The following is a 21391-nucleotide window of genomic DNA, read 5'->3' as shown; positions in this document are numbered from 1 at the left end:
CAACGCTCAGCTGGGCCCACTCCACTGGCGCCCTTGCTATTAATAGGACAGTGCTAGGTAAGGGAGAGTGAGAGGCAGGGCAGCCTGTTGCCACAAGGCTTGCTAACCAGATGACTTTAATACCCCTCATTGTTCTCCATGCTTCCATGTGTTTAGGGAGAAGTGTCTGGCTTGCCTACCCAGCAAAACTCATGTTCAGAATTTTGAACGTATTAAAAAGTCAAGCTCAATTTAAAAACAGCTAGCTCAATGCTTTTCAGATTTGTGAGATAAAAAACAAACCTTAAAAGACCTTGTTCCAAAATACTATTTTCTTTCATTTTTTATTTGGAAACAAAACCAAATTTAAAGTTGCAAGAAATGTACAATGAACCCCGATATGCCCTTAACCTAGACTATTTTGAACATTTTGCCGTATTTTGTTTCTTTCTCTCTCTTCATACATACACATCTTTATTATTATCATCATTCTTCTTGTTGTTGTTACTGAAACATTTATGTGTACTTTGCAGACATCATGGCCCTTTACCCCCAAAGCCTCAGCCTGGATCTTTTATGAAGAAGGATATGTCCTTGCCAAAAATTTGGGATCTTTTTTTTTTTTAGACTAAAACAAGGGTTTGTTGAAGCCTTTAAAACCAAAGTCTGGGCCAGTCCAAAGTGCTGACTATTGGAGCCTCCTCCCTCTCCCGCCTTTACAGGGAGGAGAGGAGACACCACCGCAGGTCTGGAGGACTTTATTGTTGCCATAAAACATATTTTTTCCATGTTCTCTTTAGAAACACGAAAAGAGGCTGCATTCCCAAGATCAGGCTTGTGGCTTTAAAATAAAAAATATTTTTACAGTATACTTTTTGGAGGCATGAAAGCACGTGTTTTATTAACATTTCCCAAACTCTTTTTACATTTTGGGCTGACGGCATACAGCCTGCAGCCTGCTGCAATCGAAAATGCATGCCTTTTAAGAAATTATACCTTTCAGTTAACTGAAGGGGAAAACTTTCCCTTCTGTAAATCATCATCTCTCTGATGGAGAACTTTAAAAATCCAGTGTATGATCAGCACAGTAGGGTGATGAGGAGGTAACGCCGTTTATCTCACCCAACGTGCAATGAGTTTTGTAAGCAGTTTTCTGGGATTTTGCTCATTGGTGGTTTGGGTCTCATTCATGATATTCTTTAGAGACCGTGCCCAAAGCAGGGGGCCACGTGATACCTGGGAAGGGGTATAAACAGCACTCTGGCTGCTCTGGCCACATGGAGACGCGCCTACGCCCTTCGCCCTCCCCAGTTGTCTCCTTGCGTTCATAGAGCCGGGGAATCTCCGAGGAGCAGCCCAGTTTTCCCTGTGAGAACCCAAAGGTCTTCTACAGAGCTGGAATTCGGCGAAAAACTTGCTCCAACACGCCAAATCTGCCGCATCCCCAATACCCCACCCTCTTCCCTGTGCACTTACTACCCACACCCTTACTCCCAACTTGAGGACTCCCCGCCCCCACCAAGCTGACAGTCTCAATTCCAACCCCTTGAATGTGAGGAAGTGTCTTTGCGCCTGAAAGCGCCCAGCACGGCGAGGCCACCAGTGACTCCCAGCGGCCGCACAGGGCGCTGCGCCCCCCTCGCCCCGGCCTCCCCCACCCTGCGTCCGCCCCGTCACCCCCGCGCGGCCTCCTGCGCCCGGGCTGGAGGCAGATTCCTCTCTCCGGGTTTTCAGAGCGCCTTTCCGAAACCTCCTCCCCGCCCAGCCAGGGAGAGAGATCCCGGGCGCAATCGCTCCCCTGAGCGGCCGAAGGGCGCGCGGGGAGAGGCCTGCGCCGGGGTACTTTCAAACTGAGGCGCGCGCACACACTCACACCCACCCACCCACCCACTCACCCACCCACTCACCCACACACACACAGACACACGCACGCCCATTTATATAGGCGGCGGCGACGGCAGTGGCCGGGGTGGCGACGGCGAGCACAGAAACGATGGAGCTGAGCCAGTCGACCCCGGTTGGAAGCAAGTGAGAAGACACCAGGCGCACCCCTAAATTTCTGTGCGGGGCGCTTGTCATCCTCCCCAGGGAACGGTGCACCCAAAGGAGGACTGGGTGGACTGATTTGCTAGGGAGAGGGCGGGGAAGAGGAGGCCAGGTGAGCAGAGGAGCCCCCTGCGTATCCGGACTGCCAGATCGCGCCTTTGCCGGACTCCTGCCCCCTCCCTGCTCAGGTGGGCGCGCCCGGTCTCCGGCTCACAGGGGCGCTCGGAGGAGACCAGAAAGTCGCCGCCTGGCTGCGCGGGATGCCTTTCGCCAAGCGGATCGTGGAGCCGCAATGGCTGTGCAGGCAGCGGCGCCCTGCTCCTGGGCCAGCGGTGGACGCGAGTGGAGGCAGCGCTGAGCCGCCGCCGCCCCTGCAGCCGCCTGGCCGGAGGGATCTGGACGAGGTCGAGGCGCCAGGGCCAGAGGAGCCAGCCCGCGCGGTCCCCGCACCTCCAGGGCTGCCACCGCCGCCGCCGCCACTGCCCGCGCCGGCCGACCAGGCTCAGCCGCCGCACGGAGAGGCGTCCGTCGCTGGCGAGGAGAGCACGGCGGGGATCCCGGAGGCGGCGCCCACAGCTGGCGAGGCGTCCTCGGCGGCGGCGGCGGCCGCGGCCGTGCTGCTCATGCTGGACCTATGCGCGGTCAGCAACGCGGCTCTGGCCCGTGTCCTCCGGCAGCTCTCGGACGTGGCCCGGCACGCGTGCAGCCTCTTCCAGGAGCTCGAGAGCGACATCCAGCTCACCCACCGCCGCGTCTGGGCGCTGCAGGGCAAGCTCGGCGGTGTGCAGCGCGTCCTCAGCACGCTTGACCCTAAGCAGGAGGCAGTGCGTGAGTACCCGCGCCGTCCGCCCGCCAGGCTCTGGATTTCCGCGCCGCACCCTCGCGCCGTCCCCAGCAGCAGCAATCCCAGCCCCGCGGCGCCGCGCCCGTTACAGCTTGCACCTTACTACTCTCGCCTTTCCACCCTTACCATCCCCTGGGACCCACCCCAATCCTCCTGGTGCTGAGTGGCTGGGCTGGACCCCGATTCAGTGATGCAGACGTGGACGGTGGAAAGTTAAAAGGGCGACCTCTGAAGTCGCAGGCAGCGTGGGCTGAGAGGGAGCAGAAAGGGAGCGTTCATGGGAGCACAGGAGGCAGAGAGGGTCTGTCCTTCACCTCCGGGGCTCGCCTTTCACATCCTTCACGGGGAGGCAGCGAGGAGGGTTGCAACTCCTGTGGTTTCCAGAAGCCCAGCCCTGAGCCCTATAGCCCACCCCATGCATGTTTGGGGTTGGGGTTCCAGGAGTAGCGAGTGTTCTTTTGAGACTGCTGCAGCACCGCGGCTGTTTCGTCACTCGCTGTGACCTCAGGTGCTGCCCCTAGCTCCGAACTTGTGCCTTGCCCTCGTGTGAGACGTAGCGTGGCGCTGCTCGCCTCCTAGAGTGAACTCCGTAGTGCTTCTGCCGAAAACCCTTGTGGCCCGGAGGGGCCGCGGGGAGGGTCAGGGAGAGATGAGGGTGGGAGTGTCAGGCAGGGGCCCCAGGGAGATCGAGGAGACCCCTGGGCATCTTTTCTACCCTGAACAGCCCAGGGTTCCTACTAAATGGCTCTGTGCCATCTGCCCCCAGAGGATCCCACAGGCTGTCTTCCTCTGCCCCGGTGCACTGTCGCCCAAATCTATTAGCACGTGGACTTAGTCTAGCACTTAACTAGTCTGCCAGGCGGGCTGCAGGGAGACGACGAGGAAGGAAGTCTGGGAGACCCCTGGGCATCTTTGCTGTCCGCTGACTTCCCTCTTACGACACCCAAGGGCTCCCAATAAATAGTCATTCTATGTCATCTCCCTTCCGAGGGCAGTCCCCTTGGCTCACGATCGCCCAAATCTGGCGACGGCAGAATCATTTAGGAACGACCCAGGAGGTAGACAGGGGCGCTGGGTTGGCGCGACGGTCCTTTGGCGCCTAGTCAGGCTGCGACGCTCGCGGCGAAGGTGATGTCAGCGGCTCTGACTTACGTAAGAAGCTTCCTTGGTTGCTGCAGCAGCTGCGCCGGTGCGCAGTGGCCTAGGAGCGCGAGGGGCGGAGGCGCTTTGGAGGCATCCTTCCCTGGGGATTTCCGGGCACCTCTGCCCCACAGTCCAGCCCAGTCTCCTAGTGGTCCCTGCCCGCCCGCGTGTTCTCTCCCTCTCCCCCTCCTCCTCCGAAAAACCCTTTGAACCCCGCCCCGGGAATTCACTGCTTTTCTGCAATAACAATAATAATAAGCGTAATGAATAAATGATGTGCTCGATCGTTTTTCGCAGCTATAAAAGACCCGGAGTTGGGTTAATGACTGGTTGTTTAAAAGGGCAATTCCGGGGATGAGTTCTGGAAAGAATTAGGACTGCCGTAGGCCAAGTCGTATTTTACTTTTGGGACTTGAAATGAGCGCTTTAATCCTGCCTCCTTTTTACCCCAAACCACACAGCGGGGACAGGCCCTTCACTTTCAACAGCGCAGATATCTTGGGAGTGCGGTTGTGGGGAGTGGTGACTTCACTTCAAAAGAACTGGAGGGAAGTTTTGCAGACTGTTGAGTGGTGCATACATTTCCCGGGGTGTGTGTGTGTGTGTGTCTGTGTGTGTGTATGTGTGTGTGTGACACACTTCTCCTTAAGTTAGATTTCACGCCAGTGAAACTCACTGCCAGAGCAGAACGTGCCCACTTCTTTCTCTCTTTAAATGCAGCAGTGGGCATTTATGTACCTGGAATGTATCACAGTTCTTTCAAGTCCTTTTAACTGTCGGTGGTACAAACTCATAGTTAATAGAGATAAGAGAGGATCTTGAGTGTGTGCATATAGTTGGTGAATATATACTCTACACATATTTGTACATGAGTAATAAAGACGGGGCTAATTTCTGCCTGGGATAGATTTAAAATCTCCTATTATTTTAAATTTTATTTTCTAAAATGCTATCTCCACACTTTATGTCCAGATCTCTCTCTTCTTTTGTCCATTTAAATTCGGGATGACATTGTTCTTGTTTGATGCTATAAAAGGTATTACCTTTGGGAGAAACAGCACACTATTATGTATCTTGGTTTAGGTTTCCTAGAATGCAGAGCCTGAGACAAGGATTTCGATGCAATTAATTTATTTGGGAAGGGTTCCCTGGAAGCACAGAGAGCACGTAGGGAAGTGAGATGGGGAAGGGAGGAAAGAGGAAAGCCAGTACACCATGTAAGCGGGTTAGCCCTGTGGGCAACTGGGGTTCAATCCAGCTGGCGACCCTCTGAGCACACACCTCGAACATGTTCCACTAACGATTAAGGAAGCTGGAGTATTTATGCACCAACTTCTTCTCACAGATGGAAGGTAGCACCTGGAGCATGAACTCCATGGCTTCTGGGTCTTGCCCCACATGTAGTCCCAGCATGCTCCCAAGGCCAGGTAGAGAGATGCAAAAAGCCTATGATGTGCACAGGAATGTTGACAGAGGTCCTCTGGGGAGGGCAAAGTAGCTGTGGGTAGGGCACCAGTGGCATCAGCTGCATTATGCATCTATCTCCCTTTAGTATTGCTCAGGCCTAGGGGAGTTTGAAAGGGAGAGGAAGCCTAAAAGTAAACCTTGCTCTTTTTCCTCTTCCTTTGAGGATGCCTTCACACCCCATGTATATCCTTGTCACCTGATCACCATTCCCCTGTGCAATCTGCTTGCTATTTCATCCTTGGACAGCTGCTTCCTGTTGCCCTGAGACAGGCTAGGGGTCTTCTTGCAGGGGCAACATAATCTGATGTACACTTTGGAAGAGTCACTCTGGAAGCAAGCCTGGCGGCTAGTAAACCAGTTAGACACTGTGACTGGTGATGGTGGCTAGGACCAGGGAGGTAGCTGTAGAGACTGTGAGAAGTGGTTAGATTCTGAATTCATTTTGGAAATAGGATTGCCAGGACTTACTAATTTGATTGGGTACAGGGTGTGAGAAAAAAATTAATTAAGGATGACTCCTAGTTTTTTGTTTTTGCATGAAAAGCTTAAATAACTTGTAGAATGTGGCCGGGTGTGGTGGCTCACACCTGTAATCCCAGCACTTTGGAAGACCAAGGTGGGCAGATCACCTGAGGTCAGGAGTTCGAGACCAGCCTGGCTAACATGGTGAAACCCCATCTCTACTAAAAATGCAAAAATTATCCAGGTGTGGTGGCAGGCATCTGTAATCCCAGCTACTTGGGAGGCTGAGGCAGGAGAAATGCTTGGACCGGGAGGTGGAGGTTGCAGTGAGCCAAGATTGCGCCATTGCACTCCAGTCTGGGCAACAAGAGCGAGACTTCGTCTCAAAAAACAAAAAAATAATAACTTGTAGAATGTATTACCGTTTGTAGAATTGGGGAAGGCTAGAGGGAGAGTGGATATTTTCTTGTGGAGGGAATGGAATCAATAGTTTTATATTTGAGCCATGTTAAGTTTGAGATACCTGATGTGTCTTACACAATTACATGTGTGAGTTGAGAGGTCCAGGCTGGAGATGTGAATTTGAGACCTAAGAGTGGAGACAGCATGTGAAGCCTTGGAGCTAGACACAGTGGAGATAGTAAAGAAATGGAGGCCAGGACTTAGCCCAGGGCAGTCCAACTTTGAAAACTTCACAGGGGAGGAGAAAGGCTGAGAAAGGACAGCTGGAAAGCTAGAAGGAAAATCAGAAGAGTGTGGTATGGTGCAAGCCAGGAGGTGTTTCCAGAACTGGGGAGAAGTCAACTTGGTCAAGTGCTTCTGAGAGGAAGATAAGCACTGAGAAGAGGCTATTAAGTTTGGCTACCTGTAATTAATTAGTGGCCTTGAGAGGTGCCATTTCATTGGAGGGGTGGAGAAGAAGGCCAAACCAAAAGGGTTGGAGAAACAATAGGAGAGGTGGAGAGGAAATAGCAACTACAGACAGCTTTTTTTTTTTTCACTCTGTCGCCCAGACTGGGTGCAGTGACTTAATCATAACTCACTGCAGCCTTGACCTCTCCAGGTTCCCATCTCAGCCCCCCAAGTAGCTGGGACTATAGGTGTGCACCACTACGCTAGGCTAATTTTGGTATTTTTCGTAGAGACAGGGTTTTGCCATGTTGCCCACGGTGGTCTCGAACTCTTGGGCTGAAGCAGTCCTCCCGCCTCCCAAAGTGCTGGAATTACAGGTGTGAGCCACTGCACCCAGCCCTACAGACAACTCTTGTAAGGAGTTTGGCTCTGAAGGGGAGTGGAGAAATGGAGCAGTGGCTGGAAGGGAATACAGTATCAAGGAAAAATGTCTTAAAAGGTATTGATATCTTGGGCATGTTTGGATTCCAAGAGAAGGGTGAATTGATGATCCTGGCGGAGAGAACTGAATGATTATGGATATCACTGAGAAGCTGAGAGGGGATGAGATGAGAGACTATTTCATCCATGGCCCCTGGAGGGAAGCCGAAGGATACGAGCAGGGAGGCAGGTGGGCTGGTGAACTGCTGGTGGTGGGATGGGGTGTTCTTCTACAAGGGGATCTATTTTATCTGTGAAGTATGGGGTGAGGTCATTAGCTGAGAGTGTTGGCAATGTGAAGAGAGAAGAGAGGGTGTTAATAAGTTGTCTCGGAGAGGGAACGTGAAGGCATTAAGGAACTGTATTGGGATGATATCGCTGTGTTGAGAGCCTTCTGAGACTGATGGTCATCAATTTGAAGAGTCCAACTTCTCGGTCACTGAAACCTGAGACTTTGGAAGCACTTCCTGGGCTTCAACTCCAGTATGTTCATCCTTAGATGTTTTAATGTTGTTGGCATTTTGGTTGCTGTTGATTTATTTAGTTACTGAGTTTTAAAATAAATTTTATATTAAAGCTTAACATTCCCACAGAAAAGTACACAGACCATAAGTGTTTGGCTTGGTTGATTTTCACAAAGTGAACAGCTCACGTAAACACCACCCAGATCAAGAAATGTTACTGCACCTGAAACATCCTCCCCTCCCTTCAAGCCACCTCCAGTCAATATCCCCCTTCCTAAAAGTAACAACTCTCCCAATTTCTACGCTTATCAATTAGATGTTCTTGTTCTTGAAGTTTATATAAGTGAAATCATATATACTTCTTTCTAGCATTATTAACTTAACATTATGTATGTAAGATTCTTTCATCTTATTGCATATATAGCCGATTGTTCATTCTCATTGCTGAATAAATTTCCATTGTGTGTACATACCACAATTTCTTGATCCATTCTCCTGATGACGGACATTTGGGTTGTTTCCATTTGGGAGCTATTGCATGAACAATTTTTTCTACGTGCTTCTTGATGAGCTTATGTATACACAGTTATTTGGTATGTATCTAAAAGAAGAATTGCTAGATCAAAGGGGATGATTTGTTTGGCTGAACAGTTTTCTACACTGGTTGTACCAATTTATAATCCTGGAAGTATATGCAAGTTCTGGTTGCTTTACATCCTCACTGATATTGGTATTGATGTTTAAATTGTAGCCACTTTGGTGGATGTGTAATGAAATCTCATACTGGTTTTGATTTGCATTTCTCTAATGGCTTGTGAGACTGAACACCATTTTATATAATTTTTAACTACCTAGATATTCTTCCTTGTGGATTACTTCTTCAAGATGTTTGCTCATTTTTATTTCTCTTTTCTCTCTCTTTTTTTAACTTTTATTTTAGGTTCAGGGGTACATGTGCAGGCTTGATATATAAGTAAATCATGTGTTGTAGTGGTTTGGTGTACAAATTATTTCATTGCCCAAGTAATTGCTCATTTTTCATTAAGGTTCTTTGCACCTTTTCTTACTGTCTTACAGATGTCTTTTATGTATTTTGAATATGAGTCATTTGTCAGCTGTATGTATTTCCAATACCTTCTCTTACTCTGTGGTTTGCCTTTTCACTCTCTTAGTGTTATATTTTGAGGGCAGAAGTTCTTATTTTTGTATAGTCCAGTTTATCAATCCTTTTCTTTATGGTTAGTGTGTTTTTGTGTTATCTTCTGTTTGTTCTTAAACAAATTCTTCACCAACCTCGAGGTCATGAAGATATCTCAAAAGTTCCAGAAAGTTTTCTTTTGCCTTTGTCATTTAGATCTATGTTTCATATGGAATTGATATTTGCAAATGGTGTGAGGTAGGGCTCAAGATTACTTTTTTCCCAAATATGGATGCACAATTGGCCTACTGCCACTTATTGAAAAGACCATCATTTCCCCATTGTACTGCAGTGACACTTCAGTCACCTCCCCCACCTATGAACTTTTCTAGAACTCTGTGCTCACCTTTATCTTAGCTTTTTTCATTCTGTACAGCAGACACGGTTGGTGCCCTGTCTATATTCCTTTGGCTGTCATCTCTCATGCTGAAGGCTACTTACTGCAAACTCCTGTAACTCTGCCTGGAACTTTTGTTTTGTACTGGGTTATGGACCATGCTTGGCCTTGCATGTAGGGAAGGCCAGAAGTGCCAGCAGGTTAATGCCTGAGAAGCAGCACTCAACCAAATATGGAGAGGAAGTTGATGGATGAATGCACCAGTGCCATTACTCCTTGGATAGGAGAACTCTGTAGCATTTTCTCCACCATTTCTCAGAATCCTCCAGTAGGACTGAGCTCCAGTTACCCATAGTGATGACTTATTTGATGACACATCCTATCTTTGCTGTCTTCCTTTCTCCATCTCACTTCTTCACGCACCTATGGGTGTTTCTGGAGTCACCTCCCACATAAACTACTTGCACTCAAACCTGTACTTGCAGTCATAGGGTCTACTTATGGGGGAACTGCAACCAAGACAATCTATTTAATCTTTAAACTGTGAAGGCAAAGACCTAGGGCTGGGGGTATAGTAGAGATGATGTTTCTCACTCTTTTTCCTTAAACTATTTAGCCCAGGATTATTATATTAGCCACACCCCCAGCCCCTGCCAGAACACTCTATGGTATGTGTATTAGTCTGTTCTCTCACTGCTATAAAAAAACTACCTGAGACTGGGTAATTTATAAAGAAAGAGGTTTAATTGACTCACAGTTTTGCAGGCTGTACAGGAGGCCTGGCAAGGGAGGCCTAAGGAAACTTACAATGATGGCAGAAGGAAAAGGGAAACCAAGCACATCTTCACATGGTGGCAGGAGAGAGAGCAAGAGTGAAGGGGGAAGTGCTACACACATTTAAACAACCAGCTCTCATGAGAACTCATTCACTATCACTAGAACAGCAAGTGCAGAATCTGTTCCCATGATCCAGTCACCTCCCACCATGTCCCTCCTCCAACATTGGGAATTATAATTCGACTTGAGATTTGGGTGGGGATACAGAGCCAAACCATATCAGTGGGTCTGGAAATAGCTGTTACTACCATTAGCGGATGCACAGTTTGAATCCCTGTCTTGGCATGGGAGAGCTTCAGTGCTTCAGCAGTGAGAAGGGTAACAAAAGGAACTCAAATCTATGATAATGAAGACATACCCCCTCAATTTCTCCATGTTCTATTGACAAGCCTTTGAGAGTGTTGTTTGTTGCCCTTTGGAATGCATAAGTGACAGCCCCAGGAGATCCAAACTACCTATTTGAGAAGGATAATTTTCAGCCAGAACAGACACAGAAACTGCTAATCTCTGAAGGGAACCAGGAGGTAATACCTTGGGTGAATTCATCATTTTGGGTTGGTGTGGCAACACTGATCATGGGCTCATTCTGGTTTTGGAAGGATAGTCCTGCTTTTCCTTCCCTTTCTGTTCAGTCCACCACTTATAAAAAACCTTTGCAGTTTGGTTAGTGTGTTCTCTTGGATGTTTCTGTAATTGTGGTTAAGATTCTTTTCCTCCTGGCCCTGTTCAGTGAGCTTCTGTGAGGCATTATGAGATCCTAACAGCTTCATTGAAAGCTGCTTTGAAACCCATCACAGAACGGCTGAGAAGAATACAATCTTTCAAGGGTTTAATGATTCATTGTTGTAATTTCCTCATAACCAGTAGCAGTGTCACATTTCTTTCTAGACTTTTCTTGTTATACTGGATTGGACTTTTAAATCAAAACTCCTGAATTACTTTACCTGAGAAATCCTTGAGATTCTGTTGGATGGATATTACTAAGATGATAATAATAAAGATTTCTTTCTTCCTGTGTGTGGAGGCCTTTTCTACACAGTGCCATCAGGACAGTGTAAAGTCCACATAAACTCTCAGAAACATCTTCAGTCTCAGCACTTCTAGTCTACTTTTAATGGGCATTACTTTTAAAAGGCAATGACATATAAAAATCTCTCCTATTGTCCCATGTTAGTCCCAGAGTCTTGAAGATTCACTGATTTTTGTATGACATTTTGAAATTTTAGAGTCAAGGACAATTTTAAATATAGTTGGAATTTTATTTGATAGTTCAGCTTAATTTCTTTTTGCTTTATTAAAAATTGTGGGGCACAAGATTTTGAGGGACATTCTATTAAAAAATCATAGGAGGAGTAAGACTGGAACAAACAATCACAAAAATTCCTGAAAATTTTTCTTGCATCAAGAATTCTTCATGAATCCTATCTTAATAACAAGTGGGAACAAAAATAATGAGGTAGGAATGGTTCCTGAATGTAAGGATCTCATTCTGGGGTTGAAATCTATTGAAACAAAGTTTTGGAGAGCCCACCCACCAGATTAAGCCCAGAAGGCAGGGAAACTGTCTACTTTATTTTTGTGAATGACTAAAACAGGTATGGTCAATTTTTGTTTCTGACGTCTCTCAATCCATTAATGTACATGAGGTTTGGCTGTATTGAATGAGTAATCTGAGGACCTGGGCATTTATGGGCTAAAAAATGTCCTAATTCTGGGAGGCCAAGGTGGGAGGATTGCTTGAACCCAGGAGTTCAAGACTAGACTGGGCAACATGGTGAAACCCCATCTCTACAAAAAATACAAAAATTGGCCAGGCATGATGGCATGTGCCCGTAGTCCCAGCTACTCAGGAGTCTGAGGTGGGACAGTTGCTTAAATCAAAGAGGTGGAGGTTGCAGTAAGCCAAGATCATGCCACTGCATACCAGCCTGGGTGGCAGAGTAAGACTATATCCCCCAAAATTTTTTACTTTATTATTATTATTTTTATTTTGTTTTCATTTTTTTGTGTGTTCTAAGTTTAATTGGTGACAGACATGTGACATCTCAAATCATGAGGTTGCTCCTCAGTTTTTTAAAACACTGCATAATATTCCCCTGCACAAACATGCTCAAAGCATTTAACCACCTTTTACCCACATGGTAGCATTGTCTTGGTTTTAGTTATTATAAACAAATCTCATATAAACATTTTCCATATATATATTTGCTTATATGTATGAATTTTTAAGAATGGTTTCTTAAAAGTGTAATTGCTAGATCTAAAGATATTTGTGCCTACATCCTTCAAGGTGAAATTAACCAAAAATAAAGTTAATTTAACAAAAGTCCTAGAATCTTGGAATCATACAGTTGGGAAGACCTTAGTACCCATAGAATCAAACTTCTCACCCAGAGTGGGAATTTTTTTAAAGCTGTCCCAAATGGCAGCTCATCTGGTTTCCATGCCCTCTGAGACTCCAAGGAGTGGGAAGTGGCCACCCCTGCCCCAATTGTATTGCTGAATAGCTCCCATTCTCAAACAGTACTTATCTACATTGAGAGTGAATCTGTCTTTTTGTAATGCAAGCCTTTTCGTCTTTGTTCTGGTGTCTCATGTCATAGGGAATCTACCTATAACTGCTTTTCTAGAACATCTTTTAAGGATCTGGAGGTTACTGTTATGGCACTGTCTAAGCTTTCTTCATCCCAGGTAAAACAACTTCAGTTCCTTCAACCAGGCTTCCTAATGTCAAGTTTCCAGGCTGCTCCCACTCTGGTTGTCCTCTGCCACAGGTGCAGGGCACAAATGGACCCATTCCTTTCTTTATAAGAATGTCCCAGGCCGGGCGTGGTGGCTCATGCCTCTAATCCCAGCACTTTGGGAGGCTGAAGCGAGTGGATCACTTGAGGTCAGGAGTTCAAGACCAGCCTAACCAACATGGTGAAAACCCATATCTACTAAAAAATACAAAGATTAGCTGCGCGTGGTGGCATGCATCTGTAATCCCGGCTACTCAGGAGGCTGAGACAGAATAATCGCTTGAACCCAGGAGACGGAGGTTGCAGTGAGCCGAGATTGCACCATTGCACACCAACCTGGGCAACAAGAGCAAAACTCTGTCTCAAAAAAAGAAAAAAAAAAAAAAAGAAGAATGTCCCTAATGTGGTCCTTGTTTTAACCATTGCATGACACTGTTGGTGTAAAAATGCTCTTTTGGCCCAGGAAACTCCCTTGCTTTATAGTGGCAGTTTTTAACATGAGGTTTTCCTTATTCCATGTGTGCAGTTGGTGTTTTGAACTTAAATTTCACAAGAGTCTCCCATTGTCTCTGTTAAATTGAATCTTGCTTGCTTTGCTCTTTCATTTCCAGTCAGTGGTGATGGTTTAAAATCTTGATTCAATGTGTCAGCTACTGCTCACAGCATTTTGCTCTCTGCATACACCATGAACAAGATTCTATGCTATCACCCACATCTTTGATAAAATTATTGTTCAGATGGATTCAAGGCCAGAGCCCACTGGCAGGCAGTACTAGCAATGTTTCTCCAAGTTGAGATCTATTAATCAACATTCTTTGGGTTTCATTGTTGCAGCAGCCACGGGTGCACTCCCCTACCTTCCTGTTCAAATCACATTTCTCCACCTTACTCATGATATCTATCATCACGAGCAACTGTTAAGTGGTTTGCTGAAATCAAGATACCATATGTCTGTAGCATTCTTTTGATCTCCTGGTGTAATTACCCTACTCAAAAGGGAAATGAGGTTAATCTGGCTCAAACTGGACTCAATTCCAGCAATCAGAGGGGCCATTTTAATTTCCTTATATATAATGAGTAAGGAGTTTATTTAGGGGAAATCTGTTTTGGCATGTTGGTCACAGAATAACTGTAACGTTGGACTACAAGGGGACTCTGTGGGTCTTAGGGTTCATTTCTCTGGCTCTAGAGTGTCAGAGTGCTTTTCCCTTCCTTTCTTTTCAGGTACCTGGATGTCCTTGTTCTCTGTTCCTTAAGGAAAGGTTGAAATTCATGACCTTTTGGCATTTGCTGAGGCTCAGTTTGAGTAACATTGGCAAGTGTCTAGTTTAGCTAATTGTTGAGAAGCAAGAGAGTTTGTGATTAAGAGTGTAGACTCTGAAGCTGGACTACATGGGTTCAAATCCCAGCTCCACTCCTTCAAAGCTGTATGACTCTGGACAATTTATTGAATTTTTTTCTTCATCTGTTACAGAATGGAGATAAAAGCAGTATTGATTGCATCAGGTTGTTGACAAAACTAAGAAAGTCAAGGTGTGCAGGCACTGAGAACTGTGCCTTGCACACGGTTAGCCTCTGATAATTATTGGCTATTATTGGCTATTTTATTGATGCTATAATTGGATCAGACAGAGTAGGAGGTATGCGTTAATTTCTTTCAAGTAGGTGAAAACCTGTGCCTGAATCTGTGAAGTGCTGGGTCAGGGTAAAGTATACAGCTGACCAAGCAATGCTGTGTGTCTCTGCATGGTCAAAGATGTCTATTAAGTTTCTTTTGTGTGTGTGTGTGTGGCTTCTTTCTGTTATGCAGAAAAGTAGAGAAAAAATTGACCAATAATCTTATCATCCAGATTCATTCATTTATTACACAGCAGTCACTATTCTAGGCCCTTGAGTTTCATCAGTAAACAAAAAAGTTACCAAGACCTTATGCTTCAAAGGAGAGAGACAAATCCTAAATAATAAACACAATACGTTTGATGAAATTACAAAACATGTTAGGAGGTGGTAAGTGCTGTGGGCAAAAAGAAACTAGAGCAAGGTGAAGGTGATCCAGAGAGTTGGGGTGGAGTTACCATTTTAAATGGAGTGGTCAGGTGGGCCTCATTGAGGAAGTGGCATTTGAGCAAAGATTGGAAAGAGGTAAGGGTAAATTACATAGATTGCTGGAGGAAGAGAGTGTTCCAGTGGAGAGAAACAGAGCTAGTGCAAAGGCCCTGAGGTGAGAGCATGCCTGATGTGATCAGGGGATGGCAAGGAGGCCAGTGTGGTAGATGAGGAGTTAGCAAGGAGGAGAGTAGGAGGATAAGAGGCCAGCAAGGAGAAATGGTAATGGGGCAGATCATCTAGGGTCTAGTAGGCCACTGAGAGGACTTTGCCTTTTGCTCCAGGTGGAGTGGGCAGTCATTGAAAGCTTTTAAGCCCAGGAGAAACATGATTGATTTAGAGTTTAAAAGGATCACTTTGGGTATTGTGGCAAGAAGAGACCACGGGAGAAGCAAGAGGGGTAGAAGCAAGGAGACCAAGTAGGAGGCTTTTGCAGTAATCCTGGTGAGAGACAGTGGTGGTCTGCTAAAAGTATTGAGAAGTGGTTGGATCCAACTTAGAGCTGTTGATGGTTGTTGTTTCATGTTTGGGGCTAGGCATGCAACTCATACAGAGGGGTACAACATTGAAAAGAACAAGAAAGCCCTCCTCTCCCCTCTCACTCTGCCAGACTTACTCCAAGTCTAATGCGTTTTGCAAAACCATTGAATATTGAGGAAGTAGGCACTTCTCCTATGGTCTTGTTGATTAATCTGCTGTCTTGGAAAAATTTAAAAAGTGTCCTAACTAATACTCTTTTAAAAAAATCAAGATATAATTTAGATGCAGTGAAATGTACAGATCTTGATGAGTTTTAACAGCTGTATCCACCTGTATAACACACACCTCTATTAAGACAGAGAACATTCTCCTCACTCCAGATAGGTAATACTACTTTCAGGTAGGAAAGCAGTGTTTGAACTCTGATAGCCTAGCACTATCTCCTACCAAGGTTGTTGTGTGAATATGGACACGGAAGAAGATAATTCCATGGGGGGACTTCTGGGCTTTCAATCAAGACTAAGAATTTGTGATTCCATTTATAAAACATACAAGACAAATTGAAATACTGGAGTTTCCTCACTTTTGGTCTGATGGTGTTGGGCTGTTTATGACATCATGGTTCTTGATTTTACAGAGAATCAGGTTTTTGACAAGGATAAAAATCTAGCTGCAGAGGCCCCAGGGATAACTTAGAAGTAGGAGCCTTTTCTTTTCTTTTTTATGTATGTATGTATGTATGTATGTATGTATGTATGTATGTATTTATTTTAAGAGACGGAGTCTCGCCCTGTCATCCAGGCTAGAGTACAGTGGTGTAGTATCAGCTCACTGCAACGTCCACCCACCGGGTTCAAGCAATTCTCCTGTCTCAGCCTCCCAAGTAGCTGGAATTACAGGTGCCTGCCACCATGCCCAGCTCATTTTTGTAGTTTTAGTAGAGATAGGGTTTTGCCATGTTGGCCAGGCTGGTTTCGAACTCCTGACCTCAAGTGATCTGCCTGCCTCGGCCTCTCAAAGTGCTGGGATTACAGGCGTGAGCCACCGCACCTGGCCAGTAGGAGCCTTTTCTAAGATAAAGCTAAAATAACATTTTAATAAAACATGAAAAAATAAAAAGACCTTAATACTCTCTGGTACATTTCTAAGTAGCAGGAAATACTGATTCGCAAACTGTGTTTTCAGCTTATGATGATGCTTGAAGCCTGGATGGAGGACAAAATTGTTTAGAATTGGATTTATGACTGTCCTATCTAAGTGCATTTAGATTCATGAAATAAGAAGCCCTATTCTAGAGTTCAGTTACTCTTGATTTTTCCTACTAGAAATCTAAGGGAAGGAAGAGGTGGTAGCTGTGAGGACAGATGACAGCCCGTGAGATCTAATGTTCATTAGAATATAACATCAATATTTATGTTTCTCTCCAGTCTTCATCTGGACTCTGTTCCTTGAGCTGGTATTTATATTTTAATAATGCGAGGAAAGCTTTATTTTCCTTTTAAATTTTGTGTCAGAGTTCTGCTACCTCAGCCCACCCCCTCCCCCGCCGAAGTGATTCATTTACAAGATGGCACATGTTTATTGAGAGTTTGATTGTAGAGATTAACTTCAAGAAGTGCATCATGAAGTGCAGCAGGAATAAATACCACAGAAATCCTTTTCCATGTGAGGAGTCATAGGGCTTTCTGCTGCACAAACAGAAGAGACAGAGGCTTCAAAGTTTGGGGCAATGTGGGGGAGAAGTGGGAAAACCAAGAAGAGACATTGGGAAGGGTTCCCTGGAAGATTTTCAAACAGTATCACTTGTGTTAAATGCCTTTGGTATGAGAAAAGAGATGTTGGAACCCTGCTCAGGTATCAGATGTCACCCAGTACTCATCTGGCAAACTTTTAGCCTTTGCTAATTAAAACTAATCCAATTGCATGAAGAAAAATATATTGCGTAAGCTTGCCTCTTGTGTGGCTTTATTTTAACCCTTTGCCCCATATCCTAACACCAGCAAATCTCAGGCTGGTTATAGGGTAGAAGGTGATAATGAGAAATGGGGTTCACTTACAAATAAATTTCAGTCAAGACAATGAGTGGAGCAGGCTATTAAGAATATTGGCTTGTAAATGTAAAATTGAAGCCCTTCTGGGTTTTCTTGATTGATTTGTCAATTCAAAGGTTTTAGTGGCTGTTAAGTGGGAAGGAAAATTAAAACAAACAAACAAACAAACAAACAGACACCCCCTTTTAACTATCAACTTATGCTTTGCTCCCTTTCCAAGTTGCTTTGTATGCTTCTCTGTGGCCCAGCCAGCCTGGTTGGATCAAGCTTTGCATTTTTGAAGCTTAGGTTCAAGGTTTGCTCCCTGAGGGACTGGAGTTTTGTCATGATCACATGCTTGCGTTCCTAACCTGAATAAACTTTCTAGTAAAGAGTATATCTCAGTCTTTGATTCTATCAGTTCTACCACTTACCAGCTGTGTGGCCTTGGACAAATTCTTACTTCAGTTTGCTTATCTGTGAAATGGGGATACTGTTGGTAATCATTTTATAGAGTTATGCAGATTAAGTGATTAATTCATGGACAGTGCCAGCAGTGTATGGCATATACACAGTATACATACTATGGGCTAATATGTGTACGCCATTGATGGTACTACTTTTGTTGTTGTTTTATCATTATTATTATCAAGAGGCTTGGGTAAAGGACATAGGTATGAAAACGGATAAAACCCAGCCCTGTGAGTTCTGAACCAGTGTAAATGTTCTGGTCAGCTGGATGCATGGTGAAATGGGAAGAGAAGAATGCTGCCCATTTTCTGACTTGGCTCGTCTAACTCATGTTGTGAAGCACTGCAAGAACAATTTAGCATCTGGCTGCCATTACACTCTCATTCTTGGGCAGTTTGTACTTCTGCTGATGGGTGGAGGAGGCCTGGATGTGAATGTTTGCATGGAAGTGGTGGTGTAGAATGCAAGCACCCATGCCTTTGCTTTCTGAGACTCTGTATCTTTTCCTATAATGACGGTATCCTCTCCTATAATGACATGTCTTCTCTTTGTAGTCAGACATCAGGCATGGAACAGCTAGCAGAGGGGAGATTATAGACCTGGCATGGCAGAGAATGCCTAGATGTTCACCAACTCCTTCCCTTTTGCTCCTGGGTGCATGGCTAGACTACATTTCCCAGTCTCCCTTGCAGTTAGTTGTAACCATGTGACAGAGTTCTGTCCAATGGAATGTGGAAGTAATTGCTCCACTTGTAGGAAGGCCATATAAAAGCTCCTAAACAACCCTCTGTAGTTTGTTTCTGTAGTTTGTTTCTTTCCCACTCTGCTGGCTGCATGCAGAGGGTTCAACAGATGATTCTGAGGCCCTAAGGGATAGTAGGGCCACCAGAAAGAAAGAGCCTGGGTTCCTGAATCACCACACAAAAGGCTATCTGCCAACATTTGATTTGATTTCATGTGAGGAACAAGTAAACTTTTATTGCGAGATTTAGGGGATGTTTGTTACAGCAGCTAGTCAACCGTGACTAATACAGAGGTACAGTGCTGGGAGCAAAAAGGGTCAGTTTTCCTGAAAATGCACAGATGACAAAGTTACTCCAAAGTATTTGATGTTCCTTCTCTGAATAAAGGATGTACTAAACTGCAGAGTTTTCTTTTTTGAGAGATACAGAATTCCTATGTGTGACCAGAAGCCATGTGACAGCTTTCCTTGAGTAAGCAAATGGAAATAAAATCTTGTTAGCAGAGTTCCAGTTTTTAGAGAAATGTTGCTACCAAAAGAATTCATTCTGCCTCTCTTCCTTTCTCTCTCTTCATATGTAAATGATATAGATTGATTTGTTACACATTTAAAACCTAATTATAACGCAAGTAACAAATGTGCACAAATTATGAGTGTACTGCCTCAATGAATTTTTGCAAACAGAACACAGCTTTAAAACTAGTACCTGGGACAAGATACAGAACATTTTCAGCCCTCTAGAAATCCTGCCAATGTTCTCTTCTGATCCTGCCTTCCCAAGGGTAGCCATCATCCTGACCTCTGACAGCATAGATTACATTGGCCTGTTTTGGAATCATATAGTATGTGCCTTTTCTATATCTAGATTTTTTGTTTAAAATTATATTTCATGATCCATTCATGTTGTTACATGTAGTTGTAGTTCATTTATTTTCATTGCTGTATAGTATTCCTTTGTATGAGTATACCATGGTATGGGCATCTGGATAATTTCCATTGTGGGCTATTTTGAATAATGCTGCTGTGAATATTCTAGTTCCTGTCCTTTGGTGAATGTACCTACACATTTCTGTTGGGTTAAAAACTTCTTTCCTTGAAGTTTTACAAAACTTTCTTCCTCAATAAGACATTTCAAGGCTATGACAATGACTGTTCTTATTCCTTGCTATACCTTGACTTTCTGATCTACACCAAGCAAAAGCTTTGATCTGTTTTTCTGTAATGTAAAAGATTATCACTGATGTTTAATAACAAAGTTCTGATGCCTAAAATAGCGGAAACCCGATCTACTTAAAAGGAATCCCCCCAGCTTTAAAAAAAAAAAATTGGAGCATAGTTGGGGGCCTTTTGATTCACAGACACTGGCTCTTCACAAAGCCATGTTTCAAATCACTTGCAAACTGTGTAATTGGAGTTTGACATTGGAATCTTTATTGGCACTGCTTCAGCTCTTCCTCTGTGAGAAGGAGAATCCTCTTGGATTTTCAAATTGCATCCTTTCCTTGGGGAAACAGTGGAGGAGGAAGAGTGATGAGTTCTCTAATCACTTGGTTGGATTAGCCTTGGAGTTATCGGGAGTTGCCTTCTGTAAGTGCCCCTGCTATCAAGGTTTCATGGAAAATCTAGGCAAGGCAGAACTTCCTCAGAAGGATAAGAGACAAAGAAGTGAGGAGGACCTCCTATCCACAGCAGAGAGGATTTATTCTTGTGGTTTTGCTGTCAGAGCCTTGGATGTCTGATCTGAGATGGAGCAACCCCAGCTAGACAGAACTTTGTAGATTTGGGGGTTTAAAAGGCCTCAAGCAAATTCTAAAACTTTCTTTGAAACTCCTGGCATAGGCTCAGTTTCCCTGACTTCCTTGCTGAGTTTGAAATACTGGACTCAATGAATAGTATGACATTCCACACCCGCTGCCCCGCACCCTCAGCCCCACAGGGTCCCTCACTGTTTGGTTTGAAATGACCATGATTGGAGAATTGAGGGGTGAATGTTTTAGTCTGAGCCTTTCCCTTCAAGCATATCAGGAATATCTGAAACATCTTTGAGGCCAAAGCAGACCGAAGGCTGCCTTGTGTTTTGATTGAACATTTAGTTCACTTTGGGTGTGAGGTGTATGACGCCTTTACAGTTAAGTCTGAAAAAATGGTTGTGAAAAGCCCTGGGGGACCTGGCTGCTGAGTGACACACAGCTGGGCCTTTGAAAGTGGGCTTTTATGATAAATTTGAACATGGTTTTAGACTTTACTATAAGTGCTTCATTTTTTTCCCCCTAACTACAGAAAAGGTGAGCTGATTTTTCCATGAGGGAATTACTTTGGAACATTAACCAAGATTTTCTTCAAATATAGAGGTGACTATGTAATTTGCTTTTGCCTTTTAAAAACTGATGGAGGCCTAGTGAGGCAGCTCTGTGAAGTCAGAAGTTAGACAAGGGATGCTTTTCTTCACTCACCAGGTGTGGAATGCAAATGAGCTTCATGCAGAATAAGAGGCCTTTAAAAATCCAGATTGCCTCTGAGGACCTGGTAACTCTTGCTTCAATCCACTGCTTCTCCCAGGTTGCCTGTCTTTTCTGTAGGTGATAGCTAAAACCGCGGCCTATACTTTATCTTTCTTCAACCCCTTAACTTCTTCCTATGGCCAACCCCACCCCCAGTTTTTGGAAGATCGCTGATTTTTTGTCTTAGATGATTGAGTGTTATCAACAGGAT

The 21391-nt window shown here is 44.8% G+C and overlaps 1 protein-coding gene across 2 annotated transcripts in view; it reads left to right on the top strand.

Moving 5' to 3' along the window:
* Positions 1 to 1710: 1710 nt before the first annotated feature.
* Positions 1711 to 21391, top strand: part of LOC105478180 (NHS actin remodeling regulator) — a 366659-nt gene continuing 346978 nt past the window's right edge. For both annotated transcript variants that reach the window (XM_011735243.2, XM_011735242.2), the window contains exon 1: positions 1711 to 2853. In XM_011735243.2, coding sequence (XP_011733545.1) covers positions 2286 to 2853 — 568 coding nt within the window. In that variant the 5' untranslated portion in view covers positions 1711 to 2285. The remainder of the gene's footprint in view (positions 2854 to 21391) is intronic.

The sequence above is a fragment of the Macaca nemestrina genome, chromosome X (assembly GCF_043159975.1).
Source record: "Macaca nemestrina isolate mMacNem1 chromosome X, mMacNem.hap1, whole genome shotgun sequence".
NCBI lineage: Eukaryota > Metazoa > Chordata > Mammalia > Primates > Cercopithecidae > Macaca > Macaca nemestrina.
This window is presented reverse-complemented; position numbering and strand designations above follow the sequence as displayed.